This window comes from Babylonia areolata, chromosome 26, assembly GCF_041734735.1.
Source record: "Babylonia areolata isolate BAREFJ2019XMU chromosome 26, ASM4173473v1, whole genome shotgun sequence".
Classification (NCBI taxonomy): domain Eukaryota; kingdom Metazoa; phylum Mollusca; class Gastropoda; order Neogastropoda; family Buccinidae; genus Babylonia; species Babylonia areolata.
Window position 1 is genome coordinate 11,979,905 of NC_134901.1, and position 12,701 is coordinate 11,992,605.

The 12,701-nt window shown below is 48.0% G+C and overlaps 1 protein-coding gene across 1 annotated transcript in view; it reads left to right on the plus strand.

Moving 5' to 3' along the window:
• LOC143300826 (uncharacterized) overlaps positions 1-10,067 on the plus strand; it is a 13,899-nt gene extending 3,832 nt beyond the window's left edge. Inside the window, exons 2-5 of the mRNA XM_076614757.1 lie at positions 3,632-5,281; positions 6,589-6,635; positions 9,304-9,405; positions 9,707-10,067. Of these exons, the coding sequence (XP_076470872.1) occupies positions 3,632-5,281; positions 6,589-6,635; positions 9,304-9,405; positions 9,707-10,067 (2,160 nt within the window). The remainder of the gene's footprint in view (positions 1-3,631; positions 5,282-6,588; positions 6,636-9,303; positions 9,406-9,706) is intronic.
• Positions 10,068-12,701: the final 2,634 nt, after the last annotated feature.

Genomic DNA, 12,701 nt, shown 5'->3' on the forward strand with positions numbered 1-12,701 from the left:
AATGTGCTGCCAAGGTATGTGAACCGCTCCACCACACTGAGTCTCTGACCGTTGACTGTGATGTTGGGCTCAACGTGGGGTTTCCCTGGGGCTGGCTGATGGAGAACTTCAGTTTTCCTCGTGCTGATGGTAAGGCCGAAGTTCCTGCTGGCAGTGGCAAATTTGTCCACGCTGAGTTGCATGTCAGCTTCAGATCCAGCGTTGAGGGCACAATCATCAGCAAACAAAAAGTCTCTGATGATGTCTGTCATGACCTTCGTTTTTGCTTGAAGCCTTCTGAGGTTAAACAGCTTGCCATCTGTTCGGTACTTTAGGCCAATTCCAACATCGCCATCTCTGAAGGCATCAGTAAGCATTGCAGAGAACATGAGGCTGAACAGTGTTGGAGCCAGGACGCAGCCTTGCTTGACACCATTTGTGACAGGAAAAGCAGCAGATGTTTCACCATTGTCCTGGACTCGAGCCTGCATGCCTTCATGGAATTGGCTGACCAAGGAAATAAATTTCCGAGGGCATCCATACTTGGCCATGATCTTCCACAGTCCCTCTCTACTCACGGTGTCGAAGGCTTTAGTGAGGTCAACATAGGTGGAGAACAGAGCAGCATTTTGCTCCTGACATTTCTCTTGCAGCTGCCTTGCAGCAAACACCATGTCGGTGGTTCCGCGCTCTTTCCGGAATCCACATTGGCTCTCAGGCAAATGACCTTGGTCAAGGTGTGCTGTGAGGCGGTTTAGTAAGATCCTGGCAAGTATCTTGCCTGCGATAGAGAGCAAGGAAATGCCCCGATGGTTATCACAGGCTTGCCGGTTCCCCTTTCGCTTGTACAGGTGAATGATAGATGCATCTTTGAAATCCTGGGGGATCGTCTCTTCTTTCCACATGAGTGAGTACAGCTGATGGAGCTTCTCAGTCAGCACAGTGCCTCCATCCTTGTAGACCTCTGCTGGTATGGAGTCTGAGCCAGGTGCTTTGCCACTGGATAGCAGACGGATTGCTTTCTGGGTCTCAAGAAGTGTTGGCGGATCGTCCAGTGCTTCATTGATGGGGACTTGTGGGAGCCGGTCTATGGCTTCATCATTTATGGAGGAAGGGCGATTTAAGACCCTGTTGAAGTGCTCAGCCCAGCGTTTGAGAATTTTCTCCTTCTCGGTGATCAAGGTATTCCCATCTGCACTGAGGAGGGGGGATGATCCTGAGGATGTGGGACCGTAGACTTCTTTTAAGGCATCATAGAACCTCTTCATATCGTGCCTGTCAGCATATCCCTGGATCTCATCGGCTTTGTCGCTCAACCACTTATCCTGCATCTGACGTAACTTTTGCTGAACAGTCCTGCGGATGGCATTGTACGCATCCTTTTTTGATGTGGACTTTGGGTTGCTCAGGTGGTCTTGATGCAGACGGCGTTTCTCATCCAGAAGCTGCTTGATTTCCTCACAGTTTTCATCAAACCAGTCTTTGTGCTTTCTGGTCATGGGTCCCAGGGTCTCTGAAGCTGTACTATAGATCATCTCGCGCAGGGTCCTCCAGTCAGACTCCACATTCTGGTTGTCCAGAGAGGCGGATTCCAGACGATCTTCCAGCAGCTCCACAAAGGTCTGTTTGATGGTGATGTTTTTCAGCTGAGCAATGTTGAGCCGTTTTGGAGCCTTCTGGCCTTGGGGGCGTCTCTTGGGCTGGATTCGAATATTCAGCTTCGAGACTACAAGGCGATGGTCTGTCCAACACTCGGCGCCGCACATGGTCTTTGTCACACGTACATCTTGCCTATCCCTTTTCCTGACGATGACGTAATCGATGAGATGCCAATGCTTTGAGCGAGGATGCATCCATGACGTCCTGTTACGGGTAGGGAGGCAGAAAACTGTGTTGGTTATCAGCAGTTCGTGCTCTGCACAGGTCTGAAGCAAAAGCAATCCATTTGGGTTACAGTGGCCCACACCATGCTTTCCAATCACTCCATCCCAGGAGATGTAGTCAGAGCCAACTCTAGCATTGAAGTCCCCAAGAATGATGAGCTTGTCTGCTTTAGGGATAGCAGCAATGACAGAGTGAAGGTCCTCGTAGAACTTCGCCTTCACTTCATCCGGGTTGGTCATGGTTGGGGCGTAGGCACTGACAATGGTGAGGTGCTTCTGGCCAGATGCCAGTGGGAGTTTCATGGTCATAAGCCTATCGTTGACTCCCTTTGGGATTCCTGCTAGCTTGCTGACAAGTGCTGTTTTTACTGCAAAACCAACGCCAGCCTCACGTCGCTCTTCGCTTCCTCGTCCACTCCAGAAGAAGGTGTAACCAGATCCCCGTTCACAGAGCTCACCTTCGCCTGCAAGCCGAGTCTCACTCAAGGCTGCGATGTCGATGTTGTATCTGGCGAGTTCGGATGCAACTAGTGCCGTTCTCCTTTGGGGTCTGTCCACGTTATCTCTGTCCAGGAGAGTCCTTATGTTCCAAGCACCAATGGTGAGAGGAACGATCCTTGTTTTTTTCTTTTCTTTCTCTTTGTTTCGACCGCTGATGTAGGGTCCCCGCCAGCCGCGGTATGCTGGCCAGGGCGATATGGAGCAGGCAATTTTTAGGGCACCTTTTCTAGCCCCTTCCTCATGCCAGGGAGGTGAGCAGTGCATTCCTAAAGAGGGCTGCTCAGACGCTCAGACGGCTGCCGAGCTCCATCGCTGCTCCTGTCGATGAAGAACGACCCTATGGCCTGAACCGCCTGCGTGCAGGTCTGCGGCTGCGACTGCCAGTGTACCCACACCTGTCGTTTCGTCGCTCGCCTGTCGCCACAGGACTTGGGGGTGATGAAATGATGAAGGATGAAAGGTCAGTATGGATGACTGATGACTTGCGCGATGAGTTTGTTTAAAGTGAAGAGGAGTTGCGCAACGTCAACCTCACTCTCTCGTCCGGGTCCACCAATTTCCAGTGGCAAGACTAAGTCGAGACAACTGGAGGATGAGCACGGATGCAGTGGATGACCAAGATATCCTTTCGGTGTCTCATCTTGCTCTCTGCACTCCACAGTGCGTTGCTGTATCCGCCTTCCTCTCCGTTGAACCGTTAGGTTTCTTCCGCAGATTCTACCGGATCCAGACTTCGCATGCATGGGTAGACACACCCCGGGGGCCAACTGTGTGTGGCATGCACACAGCACGGTGGAGCTAGATGGCCGTCGGTGGCTCTCCTGAGCCGACGCCCTTTTATGGATCTCGTTTTTAATTCCATAAGGGTGTCTAGCCACCCGCCTCACCAGTCCCGGAAGGGAGTGGTGAGAGTGCCGGTTTAGTCGCCGGCAATCCGACCCTGAACAGGTTGTACTGGATTTCAGGTTACCAGTAGCAGATCTAGTGACCTGACACAACTACAATTACCACCACCACCACTGTAATCAATGCCAACAACATTAACACGAAGAACAATAACACAACTACAATTACCACCACCACCACCACCACCACCGCCATCAACACCACCACCACCATCAACACCACCACCACCATCAACACCACCACCAACCACCAACAAAAAAGTAACACCACCACCACCACCACCGAAAACAACAAAAACACCACCAAAACCACCACCACCACCACCACTACCACCACCAACCAACAACAGTGGCACAACCAAGAACACCAACAACAATAACGCTACCATTGCCACCACCACCACCAACACCGATAATAATTCCACCACTGCCTCCAACATTGCCACGAACACCACTACCACTACCACCACCTCCAATACTGCCACAAACACCGCTACCACTACCTCTACCTCCAATACTGCCACGAACACCGCTACCACTACCACTACCTCCAATACTGCCACGAACACCGCTACCACTACCTCCAACACTGCCACTACCTCCAATACTGCCACAAACACCGCTACCACTACCACTACCACTACCTCCAATACTGCCACGAACACCGCTACCACTACCACTACCTCCAACACTGCCACGAACACCGCTACCACTACCACTACCTCCAACACTGCCACAAACACCGCTACCGCTACCACTACCACTACCTCCAATACTGCCACAAACACCGCTACCACTACCACTACCTCCAATACTGCCACGAACACCGCTACCACTACCACTACCTCCAATACTGCCACGAACACCGCTACCACTACCACTACCTCCAATACTGCCACGAACACCGCTACCACTACCACTACCTGCAATACTGCCACGAACACCGCTACCACTGCCACTACCTCCAACACTGCCACTACCTCCAATACTGTCACAAACACCGCTACCACTACCACTACCACGACCTCCAATACTGCCACGAACACCGCTACCACTACCACTACCTCCAACACTGCCACGAACACCGCTACCACTACCACTACCTCCAACACTGCCACTACCTCCAATACTGCCACAAACACCGCTACCACTACCTCCAATACTGCCACGAACACCGCTACCACTACCACTACCTCCAACACTGCCACGAACACCGCTACCACTACCACTACCTTCAATACTGCCACAAACACCGCTACCACTACCAATACCACTACCTCCAGCACTGCCACGAACACCGCTACCGCTACCACTACCACTACCTCCAATACTGCCACGAACACCGCTACCACTGCCACTACCTCCAACACTGCCACTACCTCCAATACTGTCACAAACACCGCTACCACTACCACTATCACTACCTCCAATACTGCCACAAACACCGCTACCACTACCAATACCACTACCTCCAGCACTGCCACGAACACCGCTACCGCTACCACTACCTCTAACACTGCCACAAACACCGCTACCACTACCTCTACCTCCAATACTGCCACAAACACCGCTACCACTACCTCTACCTCCAATACTGCCACGAACACCGCTACCACTACCTCCAACACTGCCACAAACACCGCTACCACTACCTCCAATACTGCCACAAACACCGCTACCACTACTACTACCTCCAACACTACCACGGACACCGCTACCACTACCTCTACCTCCAATACTGCCACAAACACCGCTACCACTACTACTACCTCCAATACTACCACGAACACCGCTACCACTACCACTACCTCCAATACTGCCACGAACACCGCTACCACTACCAATACCACTACCTCCAGCACTGCCACGAACACCGCTACCGCTACCACTACCACTACCTCCAATACTGCCACAAACACCGCTACCACTACCACTACCTCCAATACTGCCACGAACACCGCTACCACTACCACTACCACTACCTCCAATACTGCCACGAACACCGCTACCACTGCCACTACCATCGAGAAAGAGAGAGAGAGGGAGAGGGGGGGGGGGAGACACTTGTGTGGGATCCAGACAACAGCATTCAACGCAGGATCACATCATTGGAGGTATAAAGAACACCGTTGGAGTTCAGTCAACCATTACCTGCCAACAAACAAGTTGATAAATAAAGCAATGGAAACATGTCACACACCATGGATGGAACGCACGATCTGGACCCCTGATGAGTTCCACTGGCCTGCACGTCAGGTGTTTGTCTTTTTGTTCATTTCTCACACCCCTTGGTAACAATGGTCCTTTTAGGGAACAACCTTTTGTGCAACGATGGGAAAAAAAGAATTAAAAAACAACAACACACCTTTGAAACTGTTGACAGGGACAATAATGTTATCCATTGCGAATGAAAAGATACTTGTTAATGTGTATTTCCATGTTTGTCCGATGAGCTTTTTTGTTTTGTTTTTTGTTCTTTTGACATAACTTTTTTGTTTTGTATGGCATGTGTGAAAGATGGATGTATGGAATGTTTCAGTTTCTCAGCGGACCCAAGAAATAAACTTTTTTGCCATTGACTCCTTTGCCTTTTGCAACAGGCATTTGCTTTCGTCTCTTTCTGCGCGTTTCTTGTTTTAGAAAGAGACTCAGTGGATACGGATAAAAGTGGGAAACAGAGGGAGACAGACAGACAGACAGACAGACACAAACACACACACACACACACACACAGAAAGAATTGACTGTTGTTGGTGGTGGTGGTGCTGTTGGTGCTATGGTAGTTGTTATTGTCGTCGTATTTGTTATTATCGTCGCCATTACAGCAAAACTTCCTGTTTTCCAAACTTCAGCATCCTGGGTCTCGCCGTACATATGAAGGAATCGATAAACGTTTCCATTCTCCGTCTCTGGATCAGCACTCATATGTCACCTGTCATTACAGCAACCCCCAGTCCAAGGAGAAGAATTGCCCCATTGTGTGAGCGTGCCAGAGGAAATGGAACTGCTTCAACAAAGCACAATAGTCTGGGACAAGCAATTGTCTGCTGTTTTCTATGACTGCTGAGTGCACAGGGAAGACAAGGAGACAGGGTGAAAGCAGTGAATGATTGGATGCATTGTTCTCTCTCTCGCCCTCTCTTTTTTCTTTTGTTCTCGTCACTTTCCCTCATCCCTACTCTCTTTGAGATATCTGTCTGTCTATCCATCTCTCTCTCTCTCTCTCTCTCTCTCTCTCTCTCTCTCTCTCTCTCTATATATATATATATATATATACACATTATATAGACATGATAATATCATGATCTCTTGGCGTTCAGATTGGGCTCTACTTCTTTCAGAGTTCACTGAAGCAGGCACCGCAGAGGTAAACTATCAGAGTAAAACAGTTTTTACATTCACATTCACTTGATGCCATTTTGCCTGTTGTGCAGTCTTTATTCCTGTACCCTTGCTTCAAAGAGCTGAATCTCATCAACAGTTTGCAATATAAAGTTTCTGGGACATACCTTTTATTCTGAAACATTATATATATATATATATATATATGTATATATATATATATATATATATATATATATATATACATACATATACATATACAAAACATTTAGAAAGCAGAAAACGAGCGGACCAATGGAGCTCCTTCAGCCTTGACCTTGCCAGCACTGCAGTGAGGGGGCAGGATGGACCGAAATCCACCAGGTCTTGAGTCACAGACGTGAGCCTTTGGGTCCGACACGCTTCACTGGATCGACTGATTGATTCATTTTGGCGTCACACTACGCCATACGTGCTGATTACACACAAAGGCGTGCATGCAAAACACGTTCGCTCGCTAGCGAGGGCTTGTTTATGCTTGCAAACACACACACACACACACACACACACACACACACACACACACACACACACACACACGGACAAGGGGATTTTATGACAATAAATGAAGTCCAGTCGAGTCGAGCTGAATCATACTGAGGGTTGCATGTGCGCACTTATGACATGAAAGAGAAATTGGGGCCTGGACAGGGTAGGGGGTGGAGCTGATGGGATGTGGCATCAAGTGAGTCAGTTCTCTTCTTTCAACTAAACAGCAACTCAGAAAAAGATATCAATTCACATACACACACACACACACACACACACACACACACATATGTGTGCTTAGAAAATGGCAGAGAAATGGGGGCCATGGCAGAAGGGAGGACGTGGGCCTGATGGCATGCAGAACACAGTGAGTTAATTCTTTTCTTTCAACTTTTCAACAACTGAGAAAAAAAAACAAACGATCAACAAACCCACCACAGACACACAGAGAGAAATACAGACAGACAGACAGCCAGTGCATTGATTTTTTTTTTCTGTAGTAGGCCTGAGCTTTAAACAACTGGGGATAGGAAGAAGGGGAAGGGGAAGTTTCAGGAAGCACTTTTTGTTTAATGAGGTCGGGACCTCAGTACAAACTGTTGCAGTAATTGCAGCAACGGCTACCAATAAACTCTGTTGTTCACTCGATCTTATTGCACTTCTTCTTTTATTTTATTTTTTATATATTATTTTTTACAGAAAAAACAAAGAAATGGGCACATCCAGACTATGGCTAGCAATCAATCAGTCAGTTAAACAGTTCACTTTTCAAAAAGCGAAGTGGAGCAATAGCAAAAAAAAAAAAACCCCAAATAAAACAACAACAACAAAAAACAAAACAAAACAAAACAAAAAAAAAATCCAACAAACCAACCAACAAACTAACTAACCAATAAATCAAACAACCCACAAACCAACCAACTACCAATTCGGTAAGTAAGTGACTGACTGACTGACTGACTGACTGACGTACTGATCTTCTAGCTAACTAACCCACCAGCTACCAACCTAACAATCTGCTTACCCGTCTAGGTACATGCACGTAACCTACCTACCTACCTGTACAAAACCTGCCTACCTGTACACCTACCTACATACATGTACACCTACTTACCTACCTATACACCTACCTGTCTACATGTACACCTACCTATCTGCCCACCCGTACACTTACCTACCTAGCTGTACACCTACCTACCTGCCTGCCTACATGTACACCTACTTGCCTACCTCCCTACATGCACATCTACCTACTACCTACCTGTACACCTACCTACATACCTGCCTACCTGTACACCTACCTACCTGCACACCTACCTGCCTACCTATACACCTACCTACCTGTACACCTATCTACCTGCCTACCTGTACACCTACCAACCTGCCTACCTGTACACCCACCTACTTACATACCTGTACACCTACCTATATACCTGTACACTTACCTGCCTACCTGTACACCTACCTACCTGTACACCTACCTGCCTACATGTACACCTACCTGTCTACCTCTACACCTACCTGCCTACATGTACACCACTTGCCTACATGTACACCTACCTGCCTACCTACGTATACACCTACCTGCCTACCTGTACACCTACCTGCCTACCTACATATACACCTACCTGCCTACCTGTACACCTACCTGCCTACATATATACCTACCTGCCTACCTGTACACCTACCTGCCTACCTGTACACCTATCTGCCTACATGTACACTTACCTGCCTACCTCTCTTACTAACCAACTCACTCAAGAATCAATGACCGAAGAAACCTAAACGATGTGGGTGTTTTGGGGTGTGTTTTTTTTTCTCTCTTCTTTTCTTTTTATCCAAGGTCTCAAAACAAAGTGACAAACATGGAGTCAGCAAAGAGCAATGGACATGGAGAGAGAAGCAAGGTATCCAGAAAAGATCGAAGAAAAAGAGTTCAGGTGAGAGAGAAAATGGACAGGTACCAGAGGAAGAGACAGATAAATCCTTACACTGAACCTAACACACGCAGTAAGCCACATGCAGCCAGCCACCCCACCCTGGCCCAATCACCCACCCACACACAGCCAGTCAGCCGCAGACAGGGAACAACAGTCAGGACCATTCAGTGTTCTCACTGAACCTTCACCTGCCCCAGACCACAATCCCCCACGCATTCTTTTAAGCCGTAAGTCCCGACATCACTTCAGCTGCTGCGTCAAGCACCCTGGGTACCTGCACAACCACCAGGTTGCTATCCAACACCCAGTCAATGTGCACGTTCCCGGGTACCGTTCAAACATCCGGGTTCAACCTGGTTTCAGAGTTCGAAAATTCCCTGACTCCTGCATTTAGGTTCCATTAGCTTCTCCTACGTTCGCGTTGGCTGTGGTCTTCGCTGATCTGTTGAAGTAAGATTAGAAGAAAAAAAAAGTTCAGTCGATCATGCTCCGTTTTCGAAACCGGATGTTGGGTGTTTTGTGTTTCTATTACTCATCGTGAACTGTGTGTGTGTGTGTGTGTGTGTGTGTGTGTGTGTGTGTGTGGACCACCAGATAATGCTGACGCCCTGGTGGCCGGCTGTCCCAGGCATGTCAATGGACGTCACCACCGTGCGATGAACTCGACGTTTCAGGTGCAGCATACACGTGACCACCTGACCGTCGGCTTGCTACACAGCGGGACACACCCGCCAAGCCACACGAGTCTTGACTGTAACGGGTCAATGGCAGCCCCACCACTGCACCCGTGTGGTGTAACGGACCTGTGGCACAACGGGTACCTCGCGGGACACCATCCTGAGATACGCATGACCGGTGACTGCTTTCATGCAAGCTCTGAGTCCTTTCATCTGCTGGATGGAACAACAGCTCTGAGTCCTTTCATCTGCTGGATGGAACTACAGCTGAGTCCTCTCATCTGCTGGATGGAACAACAGTTCAAGCTCTGAGTCCTGTCATCTGCTGGATGGAACAACAGCTCTGAGTCCTGTCATCTGCTGGATGGAACAACAGCTCTGAGTCCTGTCATCTGCTGGATGGAACAACAGCTCTGAGTCCTGTCATCTGCTGGATGGAACAACAGTTCAAGCTCTGAGTCCTGTCATCTGCTGGATGGAACAACAGCTCTGAGTCCTTTCATCTGCTGGATGGAACAACAGCTCTGAGTCCTGTCATCTGCTGGATGGAACAACAGCTCTGAGTCCTTTCATCTGCTGGATGGAACTACAGCTGAGTCCTCTCATCTGCTGGATTAAACTACAGCTCTAAGTCCTATGATCTGCTGGATGTAACAACAGCTCTGAGTCCTGTCATCTGCTGGATGGAACAACAGCTCTGAGTCCTGTCATCTGCTGGATGGAACAACAGCTCTGAGTCCTGTCATCTGCTGGATGGAACAACAGTTCAAGCTCTGAGTCCTGTCATCTGCTGGATGGAACAACAGCTCTGAGTCCTGTCATCTGCTGGATGGAACAACAGCTCTGAGTCCTGTCATCTGCTGGATGGAACAACAGCTCTGAGTCCTTTCATCTGCTGGATGGAACAACAGCTCTGAGTCCTGTCATCTGCTGGATGGAACAACAGCTCTGAGTCCTTTCATCTGCTGGATGGAACAACAGCTCTGAGTCCTTTCATCTGCTGGATGGAACAACAGCTCTGAGTCCTGTCATCTGCTGGATGGAACAACAGCTGAGTCTTTTCATCTGCTGGATGGAACAACAGCTCTGAGTCCTCTGATCTGCTGGATGGAACAACAGCTGAGTCCTGTCTTCTGCTGGATGGAACAACAGCTCAGAGTCCTGTCATCTGCTGGATGGAACAACAGCTCTGTCCTGTGATCTGCTGGATGGAACAACAGCTCTGAGTCCTGTCATCTGCTGGATGGAACAACAGCTCTGAGTCCTGTCATCTGCTGGATGGAACAACAGCTCTGAGTCCTGTCATCTGCTGGATGGAACAACAGTTCGCGGCAGTCACCTTGCCTTTCCACTGCAGCCACTGAGACGTGGGTGACGTGAATGCCACAGCCCACGACATTCACTCCATGCTTATACAAGTATGTTTCGTCTTAGTGTTTTAGTGCGTCTTACACGTCGGTTTTTATTTATATATTTTTCATTTATTTATGTATTTATTTATTTGTTCATTATTACAGCGACTTTCTCCATTCAAAAAAGAAACTGGGGTGGCGCTGGTCGACGTCAGAGAAGATGAACACGGGTTTTGATAATCCAGGAGCTGTGTACGAGAGTAAGCCACGGAATAAACACATACAGTGGCAGGCCGTGCAAAGAGATCACTCACAGTGGTTGGCGATCTTGCCATGGTACAGGGGAACAGAGAGGGACCAAAGAAATTCAAAACGTATTTCTGTTATCCATGGCAAAATGTCCAAGAAAAAGATACCACAGTGTTGTCCAGGTCATGGCAGAGAAGCTGACACCATTCACAGCAAAAACTTGGTTAACTGAAAGATTAATTAAGTAAAAAAAAGAAACGGAGCTTGCTTATCAAGCCTGCAAGGCGAATCGTGACAACTCTCTTCACATGACGTGTCCAGTACAGTACCGTGGCCTTCTCATGAGGATGGTCTCCATGTTATTTTGATCCCTCTGGGCAAGACGTTGTTGAATAGAAATGGTATTGGTCCAGAAGTTTCGCAGGATCCTTGGGAAGGTTTTCGTGCAGAAGACTGACAATTTCATTAGATCACTCTCAGTCCTATTCAAGCAATGTAACATAGTTTTGTTCGTTAATGTCAGGCTAGGAGAAAAAACCCCAGCACACACAAAACCTACAATATTTCTTTTTGTCAGTGACACGTTTACCTGTAGCCTGCCATCACAACTCACCTGGATACATCACTGCACTAGTTTGGACACCAGCTTGATCAAAACAAAAATCTAATCGGATGAGACCAAGTCTTGGAGGGAACAAAAACAACAAAAGACAAACAAACAAACAAAAAACAAACACAAAAACTCATTCCATTATGAGAAATAATGACCGATTTTTTTCCCCACTTCTGTTGTATCTGGAATGTTGAACTGATCAGGGCGGGTATAAATGGTGAATTCACTTGAGACATCAGTGAGTGGTAAGGTGAAGCGACAACCCGGTTAGGAACATGGACCCTGCTTTCGATAACCGACAGGTCCAGGATTTGTCTTTGCATTCTCCTTTTCCATTGGGAATTGTGCGTAGCAACATTCTCTAAAAATCGACTTAGACGAGGCAAACAAATATTCACTTGCAGAATGTAAACTGAGAGAAAAATGATGGCCCTGGGTCATGGCAACATGCTCTCCCTGTGTACAGCAGCACAGAATTTCATACACAGAAATCTGTTTTAACTCACTCAGTACGGCCAGTCCTCTCTTCTCCTCTACACAGACCCCTCGGATGTCCAGTGGGTGTCTCAATGACCCAACCTTTAGCTTCCGTCGTCAGAACTGTGGTATACTTTGTCAACATTCACCTCTTCAGTATAAGAGCGTTCCGCTTGCAATATTTTGATGATGGTAATTGGGACGAAACGCTGTTAACGTCGTCTCTTTCGCCGTTCGTATGGAGAGAGTTAACCA